Here is a 12,290-nt window from a genome sequence, read left to right as displayed (position 1 = left end):
AAAGCATGGAGGGCAGATAGGAAAAGTCTTGGGATGCAGAAAAATGCATTTCCCACTTAATAGTTTAATAAATTTGCTGGCTTGGGGTTTTCGTTATTTAGACAGTCTGAATCTATTTTCAGTGCATGCAGATAATGCATTCATAATAATATACAACAGTATCATGGTGTCTCAGTGACCAAAACATGCCATACCTGCAGCCACTAACTAGCTATATTGCAGATAAACAGAGCTCTGACAGAGTTTGCAGAAGTTACTTGACTGTGTCTATTAATGATTTTTCCCTCCTTTAGAAAAAATGACATTTTTAGCAGCCTCCTGAAAATAATTTAGATCTCAATAAATCATTGTGTCTATGGTACCTAATGTTAAATCCAAACCAGCTCAATTAAATCATTAAAGAGGAGGAGGAAGAAGCCAAGTTAAGTCTGTGTTTATCATTAATGTGCCTTTCACATATGAGTTTCCCATTCCATGAGTGCATTTGTGCAGCCCAAGAGCAGAAAACCCATCCCTTGCAATTACTGGTGTGTGGTAACTGAACACTGGAGGGCAGCCTCTCTCCTCCCCACTCCTTACTGTAGAGGGTGAGCTTCATTAACCTCCAAGCAGGATCTTTTTTTGACTGTTTTTGGGTTTTTTCTTTTCTCTCCAACAACAGTAATCCATGTGTCTCTTCCATCTAAGAAGGACTGATGAGTATGAGTATTTCTAACTTGTAAACAAAACCGAAAGAATTTGCTGCATTTCAGGTTTATAAATCTTATCTGTCTATTGTTTATGCATAAGCAAAAATAATTAACTCTGTAAGCAAGAGTACTTTAATTAATCTAAATTAAGCCAGGCAAGTTAGAGCTTACATTCTATGCATATACTATCGTGTCTCGGTGAGTACTGAGGCACTGGATTGAATCCACTTTATTCATCCAACATAGTTCAGTTGGTGGGTTTTTGATGTTCTGAGGGAGGGAGGTGTTGTTTGTTTGTTTTTAATTTTCTTGAAGTGTTTGATGCAGATACTTCTGGGAACTCAATTCCACTGCAAAAGGGTGCTTTAAATCTCAGGAATATTGTGTGGGTATATTGTGGCCATGTAATGGTTAATTATTAAAACCTAAGCTATTCTTTCATTTCCTTTGCTGTCTCCTTAAAGTAAGTTTTTAATGCAAAACAAGTGAAGTGCATGTTCCAGCTTGTGACTCTCCAAGTTACTTTAGTTGACAGAAGCCAAACTTACTTGCTTTGTGTTCACCTAAGGCACTGGGATTTGTGCTGTGTGTGTCTTCTTAGTGCATTTGACTTATAGGTGGCTATCCTGAAACCTAAAATTTTGTCCAGTTTTCATGAAGACAGGTAGAGGGGATAGGTGCTGTTTATTTTTCCAGTGAGAAAGTGGGTGCTTGACTCTTCTGTTGTGTGGATTCTCTGGTGTTTAGCAGAGAAAGTGCAAGAAATCATTAGTTCATAGTCTATAGAAGGTACTGTGCATTCTTTGATGCTGATTTTAAGTTAGTGGTATCAAAAAATGCACTTCTTTTGTGTTATTTGTATAGTAATGCACATCAGCAGAGGGTTAGCAGAAGTGATAATACATCACTGCTCCCTATTTAATGTCTGTTAGCAGACATTACATTAGTCTACAGCTTCCTGTGAGGAATTCATGCCATGTGTGAAAATGAACTGTACTGCCAGAACTATATTGATAATTCACAGCTCTCTATTTAATTTCATTTTCCCCCAGACATTGTTGTATCTTGATATTATTTAGTGCCAGTGGGTGATTAGTACATTGTTTTGTTTTGTTTTGAAATGCAGGAGAGAATAAACTAAGTCTGATCAGTAGAGTTATCATTTTGAGGAGATGATAAACACTGACATTTTGCTCTAAGCCAGGAGTGTGCAATGGTTGAGACTGCATAATCCTCTGGCCTGGGATGACCAAAAGGGTAAGTCAATAGCTGTAGTCTCTTAGGGGCTGGATCAAGATTTCTTAATTTGGGACTAGAACAAAATCCAGCATGCAAGTCCCATTCAGCAGTGTGGAATGTTTTTTTCTCTGTAGCACCATCTATTCCAGGCAGCTGAGAACACCAGGCAGCTGGTCTGTTTAGCCTGAAATTTTCTGGCCATTAGAAGCTGAGGTACAAGATACAGTCTGAAATGCCCTAGTCAGAGGAGAGAAGTGATGCAATCAGTAAGTCTTGCCTAAAGCAGAATTGCATGTTAGGAAACACTTTGGTACCTTCATGTGGAGAGATGCTTATACCTTTACTTCATACGTTTGTGCTGATCTCCCGTGATGTACTATTGATTTTGAACCTGTTGTGAAAACACTGCTAGAAGCGGTAGGAGCTTCTGCTTTTTGCCTAATAGCATTCTGGTTAAAATACATACCTAAGGAGTTGAGAAGCTTGGCTCAGAGCTCTCCTTTGTGTGACATTCACTGAGTCACATCTCGGGCAACTGTGTTAGCTGTAAAACTGAAAGTTCATACCACAGCTTACTTGGATCCTGGTTCACTTCCACCGTGCGTTGCTGTGGAGGTTTGTTTTCATTCTTGCAACAACTTCCCCTGCAAGTAAATGTACTACACTCCCTGTCCCATCTTCTGTTGCCAGTAATCTTCATTGAGCAGTAGTGGCTACAATGAGGTACTTGAGGGATTTGACACTTTTGAGGGGAGAAATACGTGTCCTGTCTCAAGTAATGTCTCTCTCCCTGAGCCAAAGTATTAGTCATGGATTTTACTTCCCTTGTAATGCAAATAGTGTGAGAAGTATGGCAAAACAAGGAGGAAGTTTGTCTTGATGGCTCTTCAGAGGCTTCTGAATAGTGTCCCAGAGTAGACAGGGAGGAGATCCTTGCTGAGACAGTGTAATTTATCACCTGTGACATGCCCATAAACTGTAACATCTCTGAAAGCCAAAGCTGAAGAAAAAACATTTTACATGGAAAAAATTAATCCAAGAGTAAGTTGTTGGCAGACAGAGAACTTGACAGAAAACTCAGATTTTTGATTGCTGTAAGAGAAGGTTGATGAGATGGAGGCTTCAGCAACAAAACCAGTTTTGTAACTTGGTTATTCCTGTGCTGTAAGTCTTCACTAAGACCTGCTTTAACTGTTAACTTCTATCTAGACCCAGTTTGGAGGGGTTTTCTGAGGTGTAATCTTAGCTTGGTCTCATTCAGTGCTCTGGTTTATTAGTGTCTATATTATATATACATTTATATAGAGTGTAACATATTTACTTGCTAAGTAGCAAGCATGCAACCTGAAATGGACCTTTTGCATTAAAGAATGGTAGTTGTCATATCCTGTCACAAATTGACATGTATTACTTCTTTATATTGACCCTGTGCTAAAAGTATTGCTTAAATATTTTTAAAATAGTAGTTGATATTTATCTCTAGTACTGTATTTTACTAATTTATATAATTTAATTAGAATTAATTGTATTAGTTCCTTTTCGGAATTGTTTCCATTGCTTGCTACTGCCTCATCCTAGGGATTTTGTCACTAAACTGATGCAATTCTTTTATTGTTGAAGGATGCCACTTTGCCAAGGTACCTTTGGATGCCATGACTGTAGTTGCTGCTAAAATTCATAGTTCTGTGGTTGCTGCCCTGCTACACTATACAAAAGTACATCTTGGCTATTGAATTATGGTCAGCCTGAGGTTGGCATGTTCCCCACAGAGCAGATGTCATATGGTGTGTCGTCATTCAGCAAAACCTACAAGTTAATTAGGTGAAGACTCAGTATTTTAAAAGTGGAGGTGCTGGTCAGTATGATGGTGTGACTGTACTGCCTGTGGTATACCTAAGCCAGGCAGCTACTGCTGCTGAGTAGCTTTTTATGCCAGGTTTAAGTAGCTGACATTTGACTGTATTGTAGGAGTAAGAGACCAGTTTATTTTCAATGAGAAAATTAATTTTAGGCAACATCTTTTAGCAATTTACGAAATAGGTTTTTGTCTTAAGCATGTGTATGTTAATGCATTAATGTGTTAATGTGTATGTACTGCCATCTGCTATAAGATAGTACTGGGTATTTTATTTTCCCAGTCATCCAGTTACAATACAGGTAGAATCCAGGGACTTCTGACCCAGATCATTGCATCCCGATGTTGCGAATTATTAAAAAGGTGAGGGAAGCTTTCAGGGCTGGCATAACCTGGGGAACACACATCTTCAGTGAACTGGCCATACAGAAAAGTTCATTGGGTGGTAGTGTACCATGAGGGGGGAACAATATCCTGCCATATTTTGACCATATCAGGGGGTGAAATTTCTCATTTTGTCATTTTTGAGTTTTGTTTTTCAATGGTTTAGGGGTTTTTAGGGTGCAAGTTGGGCAAAATGAAGTTGAATCAATGTTAGTAGACTCAGTGGTTCAGAGTAGGAAGTTGATTGTCTACCGTTTACTTCTTCCTTCCAAACAAAGCTCACTGGGGAGTACTGTAAGAGTTGCATGTGCTGATGACTGGGATCAAAGTGGGCTGCAGCAGGGACACTGGCTGTCAGTGCAGGGAAATGGGCTGCTCTGGGTGATCTTTCTTCCTGGGAGTGGGGTCTCTTTTGGGTACACGTGATCTGAATAAGCTGCACTGAGCCTGCGAGCAGGGCACTTGGTACTGTTGCCATTACAGGACAGATAAGTGATAGGGTCAAGTGCACAAACGTGATACTCAGAGGGCAAAAGCTTCTTAATTCTAGTCTTGTTCAGTCACTGATCCTGCTTTGTTCCACTGGCCAGATGATCCAAATGATGATGCTTCCTTTGTGTGTCTCCTTGCACCTAATGTGAGGATAATTACGGATAATTAGACATTAGTCTGTTACCATACATTAATGTTCCAGATCAAGAATTTAGAGCTTTTTTGGGGTGTTGGTTTTCTATGTCACACTTCAAAATCTTGAATATTACATACTTCTACTACCATCTTTTCTTTCTCCTCTTCCGCTCAAAACCTGCCCCCTCCCCCCCCCCCCCCCCACTAGAATACACTGTATATGAAATTGTTGATTCCATTAAATTCTTTGCATTTACCAGGATGGGCTTTTTTTTGTTTCCTGTATCTTTTTGGTGGTGCAAATAGTTTCAAAGACAAGTCAAATGAAGTTTTATCTTGACTGATTTGATGTGGGCTTTTCTAGGTGTCCACCAGCTACCATACTTTTCGAATTTGTCTGCTCTAAGTGTTACAAGTTACTGATCTCTGGTAACAGATCTTGTGTCTTAATCCTTTTTTTTTAAATAATGGAGTTATGTTTGAATATTCTTGATGATCAGGAATCTGCTCAAACTCCCATGAGCTTTTTCAAATGTCCCTTAAGAGTTCACTGGTATTTTTGCTTACTTTCTTTCAGGCTTTATGGATTTATGTTATACAAACTGTGTTCGTGTAACCTTTGCTGATAACCAATTCAGTTGTATGTTCAGCACATTGTTACCGCTACCACCCAAAAATAATTAAATGGAGGGATTAACTGGTTTTAAGTTTGTATGAAAGACCTGAAGGTCATTGGCTTTAATGAGAATGGTAAAGTTCACCACCTTTCATTGTAAGGACCCTTTTAGAACAGTTTAGCTTCTGCAATGGACTGTATCTCCTGAACTCCTCTTTTTGTATTCATTTTATGTTATGGGACACTTGTACAAATTTTGGGCATCCTGTGAGAAGGAAGGGAGCCAGGTAGACTTTTCAGAAGAATCTTTGCACTCTTAATTTTAATTCTCAGGTACTTCTGAAAAGTTTGAAGTCCTTAATTTTGCTCAAATTCTCTGTAAATAAATGAAAACCTTTTAGCTAGAATAGCAGATGTCTGGATCTTACCCACATAATCCTGAAAACGCTGCCCTGCTACTGTAATGACCAGTCTGTGCTTCTTACTATGAGTTATTTGATCACTTTTTGTATATTTTGCTTGTGAGAATGTGAGGAGGAAGAAGAATATTTTAATTTATGAACATGTCCATAATTTCACTGCATTTCTTTTTGTAATTTTCTGTTCTGTCTTCTGTGTTGAAGATTATTACTTTCATATGTATTTCTGTTTTCAGAATTATTAACATGGGAAATTATCCTTTGTAGATGTGATTATTTCTGTTTTCTACTTCCCTTTGTCTCTGAGGTTCCCAGCACAGTTTGTTTTTCCTTCTTTGACTGCCTTTTTAGAAATCCAGAGTGCAAGATGTATTTGGGTGTCTTCACTCTCATGTTGTGTGTGTTGCTGTAGCCAAATGGGGCTAGAATTAGCCATGGTTTATTTTATTCTAAATTTACATCTTTAATCATAGTAATCTAATTCTTTCAGCTTCTTTTTACTTGAAGTGTTTCTCTTGGTGTCCTTCTCCATTCCCTTCCCTGTATCCATGTTTGCAGGTGGTATCTTTTGTTATATCTGCATTTCTTTGACAGACAATAGACTACATCCTTATACTATTTCAGTTGAGCAGTTTGTTCAGGGCTTCTGTTTTAGTGTATGTTTCTGTCAAAACAAGCAGATAAATCGTAACTCTTGACAGACTTTACTTAATTGGGTTAATTTGTTACTATGAAATTCTGGTGTGTTGTTAATATTTCTTTTTACTTTACCTTTGTATTTATAGTTTTTTTTTCCCTTAATGTTTTTTGTATTCTAGGCACAACATAGGCTTTCCCATTGTAGAATGTTCCTCTGAAGGAGACTTTATTCTTTCCAAGCCACCAGACACAGGGGGACTAATATCTTTTGGCACTGTAGCTGAGCAGTTGGTGTATGAATTGGGCAATCCTCAGCGCTATCTTCTACCAGATGTTACATGTGACTTTTCCCAGGTTTCCATCACAGAAATTCCAGGTTAGTCCTCTTTCATGTAAAGATATCTGTGTCAATGAAGTGTGTTATCAAACAGAAGCAGCTACTTTAATTTCCATGTAGTCTCTGCATATTCCTTATTAAATCAGTTCCTTAGAGTCATGCTGTATTAAACTGATACTTTCAAGGACTTCTGCTAGAAATTCCTTTAGAAATTTTAAACACAATCTTATTTATCTTGCTGGTTGACTATTTTATATTTTCAATCATTGCTCCTTTTGCTTTATTTTTTAATGCATGTCTTGCACCTGTCAATTTCTTAAACTGTGTATTCAGTGTGAACAACATTGAGACAGCTTTCAGTGTTTTTTTAAACTGCAGCTAAATTTCTTTTCTCAAAAAAATATTTTGTACATGGTTTTCTTAGGGCATTTGAAGTGTTGGTAACAATGAAAGGCTGTGTCTTCCAAAGCAGTACTTGGTAATGGCATTTTTCTTAGACATTTAGGTGGATTACGGTTGAAGAATGATTGATAAGGTACAAGATTGCCACCAGAGAATCTTTTTTTTTTTTAATCCATTTGCAGTCCTCAAAATACTTAACAGCCAGTAGACTAAAAATGGATATAATATATGTTCAGAATTTAGCTTCAAAAGGAAAACAAAAAAACTCCAGGATTAACAGATTCAAAGAGCTGTAATTTGAGTAAGATAATTTTTTTTAAACTATCTACAGGCATCTAAAGCTTGCCTTTTACTAGATCTATATTTCTTTCCTTCTAATGAGAAAAACTTTGTTTTTCCTTCTAATGAAACTTAGAACAATTGAAATCTCAAAAACTTAATGGGATAAAACTGAAAATGTGGTAACATAAAAATATTTTGCTTGAGTAAAAAAGCACATAACATGGTACAGTGAATCTTCTGCTCATGCAACATAACCAAACGGCAGTCTGATAATGTCAGCTTGCTGCTCTTAGCCCCTAGTCTTTCTCTTTTTAAAAAAAGAAACTCTAACCTTCCTATGAACTTTTAGCTTGCAAATGACCTGATATGACATGTTTGAACTTAAAATGAACTTCCACATGAACTTTCAGTTAGTCCTCTTAGAAATATAACAGATGGAAAATGGGCAGATTGCTTAAATATTTTAGTTTGAAGTGCTTTGACACGTACACCAGTAAAAACAGGCAAGCTATCTAATTTTGCTGTTTATACTGCCAGTTTTATTGTCCTGCTGGATTACTTGCAGGCTTTGAGCTGAGAGATGCTTGTTTTCCTTTTGTCAATGGATGCTATGCATTTGGTTTTGTGGTATTTGTTCTGTACTACGCTTTTACCTGGAACATAAAACTCTTCAGATCTTCACCCTGAATGGAGGGATGTAGCTCTATATTGAGAGAGTTAAATTAACCTCATGTCAGTCTTGAGAGACAGTGATGGTGTTATTTGAGTGGTGTGTAAATTTTGTACTATTGACATTTACTTTTTTAGATGCCTTCTGATCTGATATTTTCAGAGTATTTGTATTAAGCTTTGAACTGCTTCTTAAATATTTGCAAACGCAGGTTAGGCACAGGTGAGCTACACTGTAATTCTGGTTCTAAAACACGAGCTGCCAATCCTGCACTGCTGATTTTCTAGGAGTAGCACCTATTGATTTTCTCCAGCTCAAGCTTGAACCTTATGACATCCCAGCAATTTTCTGCCTTTTTTTTTTTTTTTTTTTCTTTTCCCATTAATATTCCTAATACTAACATGGTTTTTGCCCTGGAACATATATTCTTACTGTTTCTGTTATTGATAGGAAAGCTAAAGTTAGGTTACCCTTCATTTACTAAGCTCTCAGCCAATAGCTCTCACTGGTTTCTCATCTTGCTTTGATTCTTTACCAAGTGAGGGACTACAGTCCACTGCAGCCAGCTGTAAATTATATTATATATTATAATATACTGCAGCTGCAGTAAATTATATGCTCTGTGTGTGTGCAATAACTGGATATTAAGAGGAGAATAACTATTGAGTCTAATGTCCTAAGGCTACTTTCTTTGTCAAGTATTTTTTAAGTGCATGAATAAACATTTTGATTGTCGTTTTAAAAGGCTCATGGCAGACATAAATTCAGTCACCAGTTTGCTGCTGTTCTTTCTAAGGCAGGAAGGTCTGTTTTCTGGAAGGTTCTCTCTTCTGCAGCAGTACAGCTGTCAGTGATTTGCTTTTTAATTAAGTGCATTTGATTAATATGTGTCACAAAAGACTGGATTTTAAGTGATATTGAAGAAACTGAAATACTGATTTTTTTTTTAACCTCTGTAGGTTTTGATGGTGGAGCAGTGAAAGTTTGTGGAGCAAAAGGATTGCCTCCTTCAACATTTTATAAGGTATTACGTCATTTTGTGGCATGGAAGTTATAGTTTGATTTTAAAAAAATCTTAAGTTTTGGAGACAGTGCTAAAACTTAGGACTATCCTCATCTTCTCTGCCCCAAAGGTAAAAGAAAGAGGTGGAAAATTTGAAAAAGCTAACTTTATTTTATATGTAAAAACCTGTTACTTTGTTTACAAAGTATGTATTTGTATAGATAATGATTGCCAGAGAGCATTTACAGCCTACCAGTACTGAATTCCATGTAATTTTGTTATCCTTCTATCATTAGGTAAATGCCACTTATCTTGATGGCTTCAGAGCTACTGCAGTCTGTCCAGTGGGAGGCCCAAAGGCAGTACAGAAAGCAAAGCGCACTGCAGAAGCTATTCTGCAAAGGTTGGTATTTGAGTCCTGGAAGGGGTTCTGGCTTGCTTTTCTTTTTTCCCCTGATGTGATGAAAATGGAACAGTGACACATGATGGCAACATTGCTAACCTTTCAAGAATCTTAGAGGATTATAGTTTTTGTGTTGGGATGACATTTCAAGACTTCAATGGCCTTTTCAAGAAACCTGTTTTCAGTCTGTAACTGCACTTCAGTTAGGTTTGACGGAGTGAGAAGAGTGCCAAATGGGTTTGAAAATAGATGCCTGGAGAGAAACCCAATTTAGTGAGGAAGAAGATGTGATTGAGATTTAATTTTATTAGATGCCGGAGATAAACCCATGTGAAACTAGTTGACAGCAACTTTAACAGAACTTTTTTTATGAAGAGTCTTACTGATAATGAAATGTAGGAAGTTGACTGAATTTGTGTTTTAAACACATTTTCTAAAATGTGACCCAGTGATCATTTTTTGTTTTTTTCCTAGAACAGAGTTACAATTCCAAGACAGAGTGATAAACTTTCAGTTGTATTGTCATGCCAGTATATTTGGGCAAGGAGGAATTCCTCTTAAATATAATTCCATATCAGGAGTCTCTCAATGCTTATTCCAGTAGCTCCAGTCTTTCTAGTTAAGAGATCTATTTCCTTGTTCCGTGTTTCATATAAAGCTTTCTCCCCATCCTGTTGTAGACCCATGGAAAAACCACACTTGTAAAGTCAGAAATCCAAGGTTTACTTGGAGCAATTCTTCATGTACCTGAGTGCAGCACTGTGGGGAAGGAGGAGTTGTCTGATTTCCCTTAAGAGATATGGCAGATAAGAGCAGGCTGATAGGGACAGTGTAATTGCAAATGCTAAAAGCTCGTGTCCAAGAGCTATTGAGAAAATCATGTTATGGAAAAACTTCAGGAAGTGGTAAATGCAAAGACTTGGAGACTCAGAACCTCTAAAAAGCCATCTTTCTGGAAGATAGGTGATTATTTTAGGAAAAAAATAGAATGGTGTGTTTTCCATTTCATATTTGCTCTTGGACGTTATTTCAGACTGGACTATGTGAGTCTTTGAAACAGATTGTAGTGCTGCTGCTATCTCTAACATCTAGAAAGTTAATTCAGCCTGTATACTATTCTCTCTTGGATAATCAGAGGAAAGCTGATTAGAGGTAGTTGAAGGCTGATTAACTGATATGAGAAGTGGCTTCTAGCCCATTAGGCATGCTTGTGGGCAAGTTCTCTCTTGAAAATTACAATATACAAAATCACATTCTGTATCTCAAATGTAGTGTTAAACAGTTTAATATGTGGAATTGTTTCTTTGACACATCAAAAAATTGGTGTTTGTCAGCCCAGATAGAGAATAAGAATTAAGCTGTTCTGATCCCTCTCAAAGAATGCTCTATCAGCAACTATAACTCTTTCAGAAACATTACAATCAGTTTTTTATCAGTTTCTGTTTATAAAACCATAGAATTGTCAAGGGTGGACAAGACCTTTAAGATCAGCAAGTCCAACCATCAGCTCAGCTCCATTACTATAATCCCTAAATCACATCCCCCAGTGCTAAATCCAGACATCTCTTAAACACCTCCAGGAATGGTTACTTCACCACCTCCTTGGGAAACCTACTTCAATGCCTGACAGCCTGAACAGTGGACATGTTTTTTCTGGTACCTTATCTGGATATTCCCTGTCTCAGCTTAAGGCCATTTCCTCTGCTCCTCTCACTGCAGGCACAGTAGAAGGAACCAGCCTCGTCCTCAGTACACCCTCCTTTCATGTGTAGCCTTTTTCCAGGCTAAACAACCCCAGCTCCCTTACCCATTCCTTGTAAGGCATGTTTTCTAGACCTTTCACAAGCTTCATTGCGCCTCAATGTTCTTTTGAAAGTGAGGAGCCAGAACTGGACACAGGATTTGAGGTGCAGCCTCACCAGTGCCAAGTACAGAGGGACAATCACTGTCCTGCTCCTGCTGGCCACACTATTGCTGATCCAGGCCAGGATGCCACTGGCCTTCTTGGCCACCTGGGCACAGGCTGGCTCATGTTCATCTGGCTGTCAGCCAGCACCCGAAAGTCTCTTTCTGCCAAGCAGCTCTCGGGCCACTCTGACCCAGACCGTGGCGCTGCCTGCGGTTGCTGTGACCCAAGTGCAGGACCCAGTGCTTTGCCTGACTGAGTGAATTCATGCAGTTGCCTTCAGGCCATTGATCGAGCCTGTCCAGGTCTCTGTTTCAAGAGAATATTCGAAGGACATGATATTTCAGCTACCCAGCTTCCAGTCTGTTCTAGGTTAAGTTCCGTCCAGTAGTTTAGTGGCAACAAGTGCAGGAAAAGGTTCACAAATTAAATGTGCTTCTTTTATTCAGGTCGTATTAGTTGTTAGCCTAAGACATTGAGCAGCTTTGGCAGCTTGTAAGATGACTTCTTTTGCTTCTTTCTTGTGTACTTTACTTGTTTATTCATTATTGCAAGCAGAAGCCATTAGGCAATATGTGTGTGAAGTCTTTTTGAAGTAGTCTCTGGTGTCCTTTTAATTTTCATGATTCTCTGTTGCATTACTAACACATGAAAGGGCTAAAAATGACCCACAGAATGTGTTTTGAACTGTAGTATCTGTAACTGTAATGTTGATAGATAATTTAAAATAACTTTGTATACAGACACAGTTTGCAAATTTAGTTAACTTAAATGAGGTTCTTATTTATTTCATCTCATCAGAAATAAAGGTGGACTCAT

At 38.0% G+C, this 12,290-nt stretch overlaps 1 protein-coding gene across 1 annotated transcript in view; it reads left to right on the top strand.

Annotated features, from left to right (window-relative positions):
* Positions 1 to 12,290, top strand: part of LOC110470520 (uncharacterized) — a 57,926-nt gene that overhangs the window by 9,484 nt on the left and 36,152 nt on the right. The window contains exons 9-11 of the mRNA XM_021530218.2: positions 6,648 to 6,844; positions 9,119 to 9,183; positions 9,459 to 9,565. Coding sequence (XP_021385893.1) covers positions 6,648 to 6,844; positions 9,119 to 9,183; positions 9,459 to 9,565 — 369 coding nt within the window. The remainder of the gene's footprint in view (positions 1 to 6,647; positions 6,845 to 9,118; positions 9,184 to 9,458; positions 9,566 to 12,290) is intronic.

Source organism: Lonchura striata, chromosome 4 (assembly GCF_046129695.1).
Source record: "Lonchura striata isolate bLonStr1 chromosome 4, bLonStr1.mat, whole genome shotgun sequence".
Lineage (NCBI taxonomy): Eukaryota > Metazoa > Chordata > Aves > Passeriformes > Estrildidae > Lonchura > Lonchura striata.
This window is presented reverse-complemented; position numbering and strand designations above follow the sequence as displayed.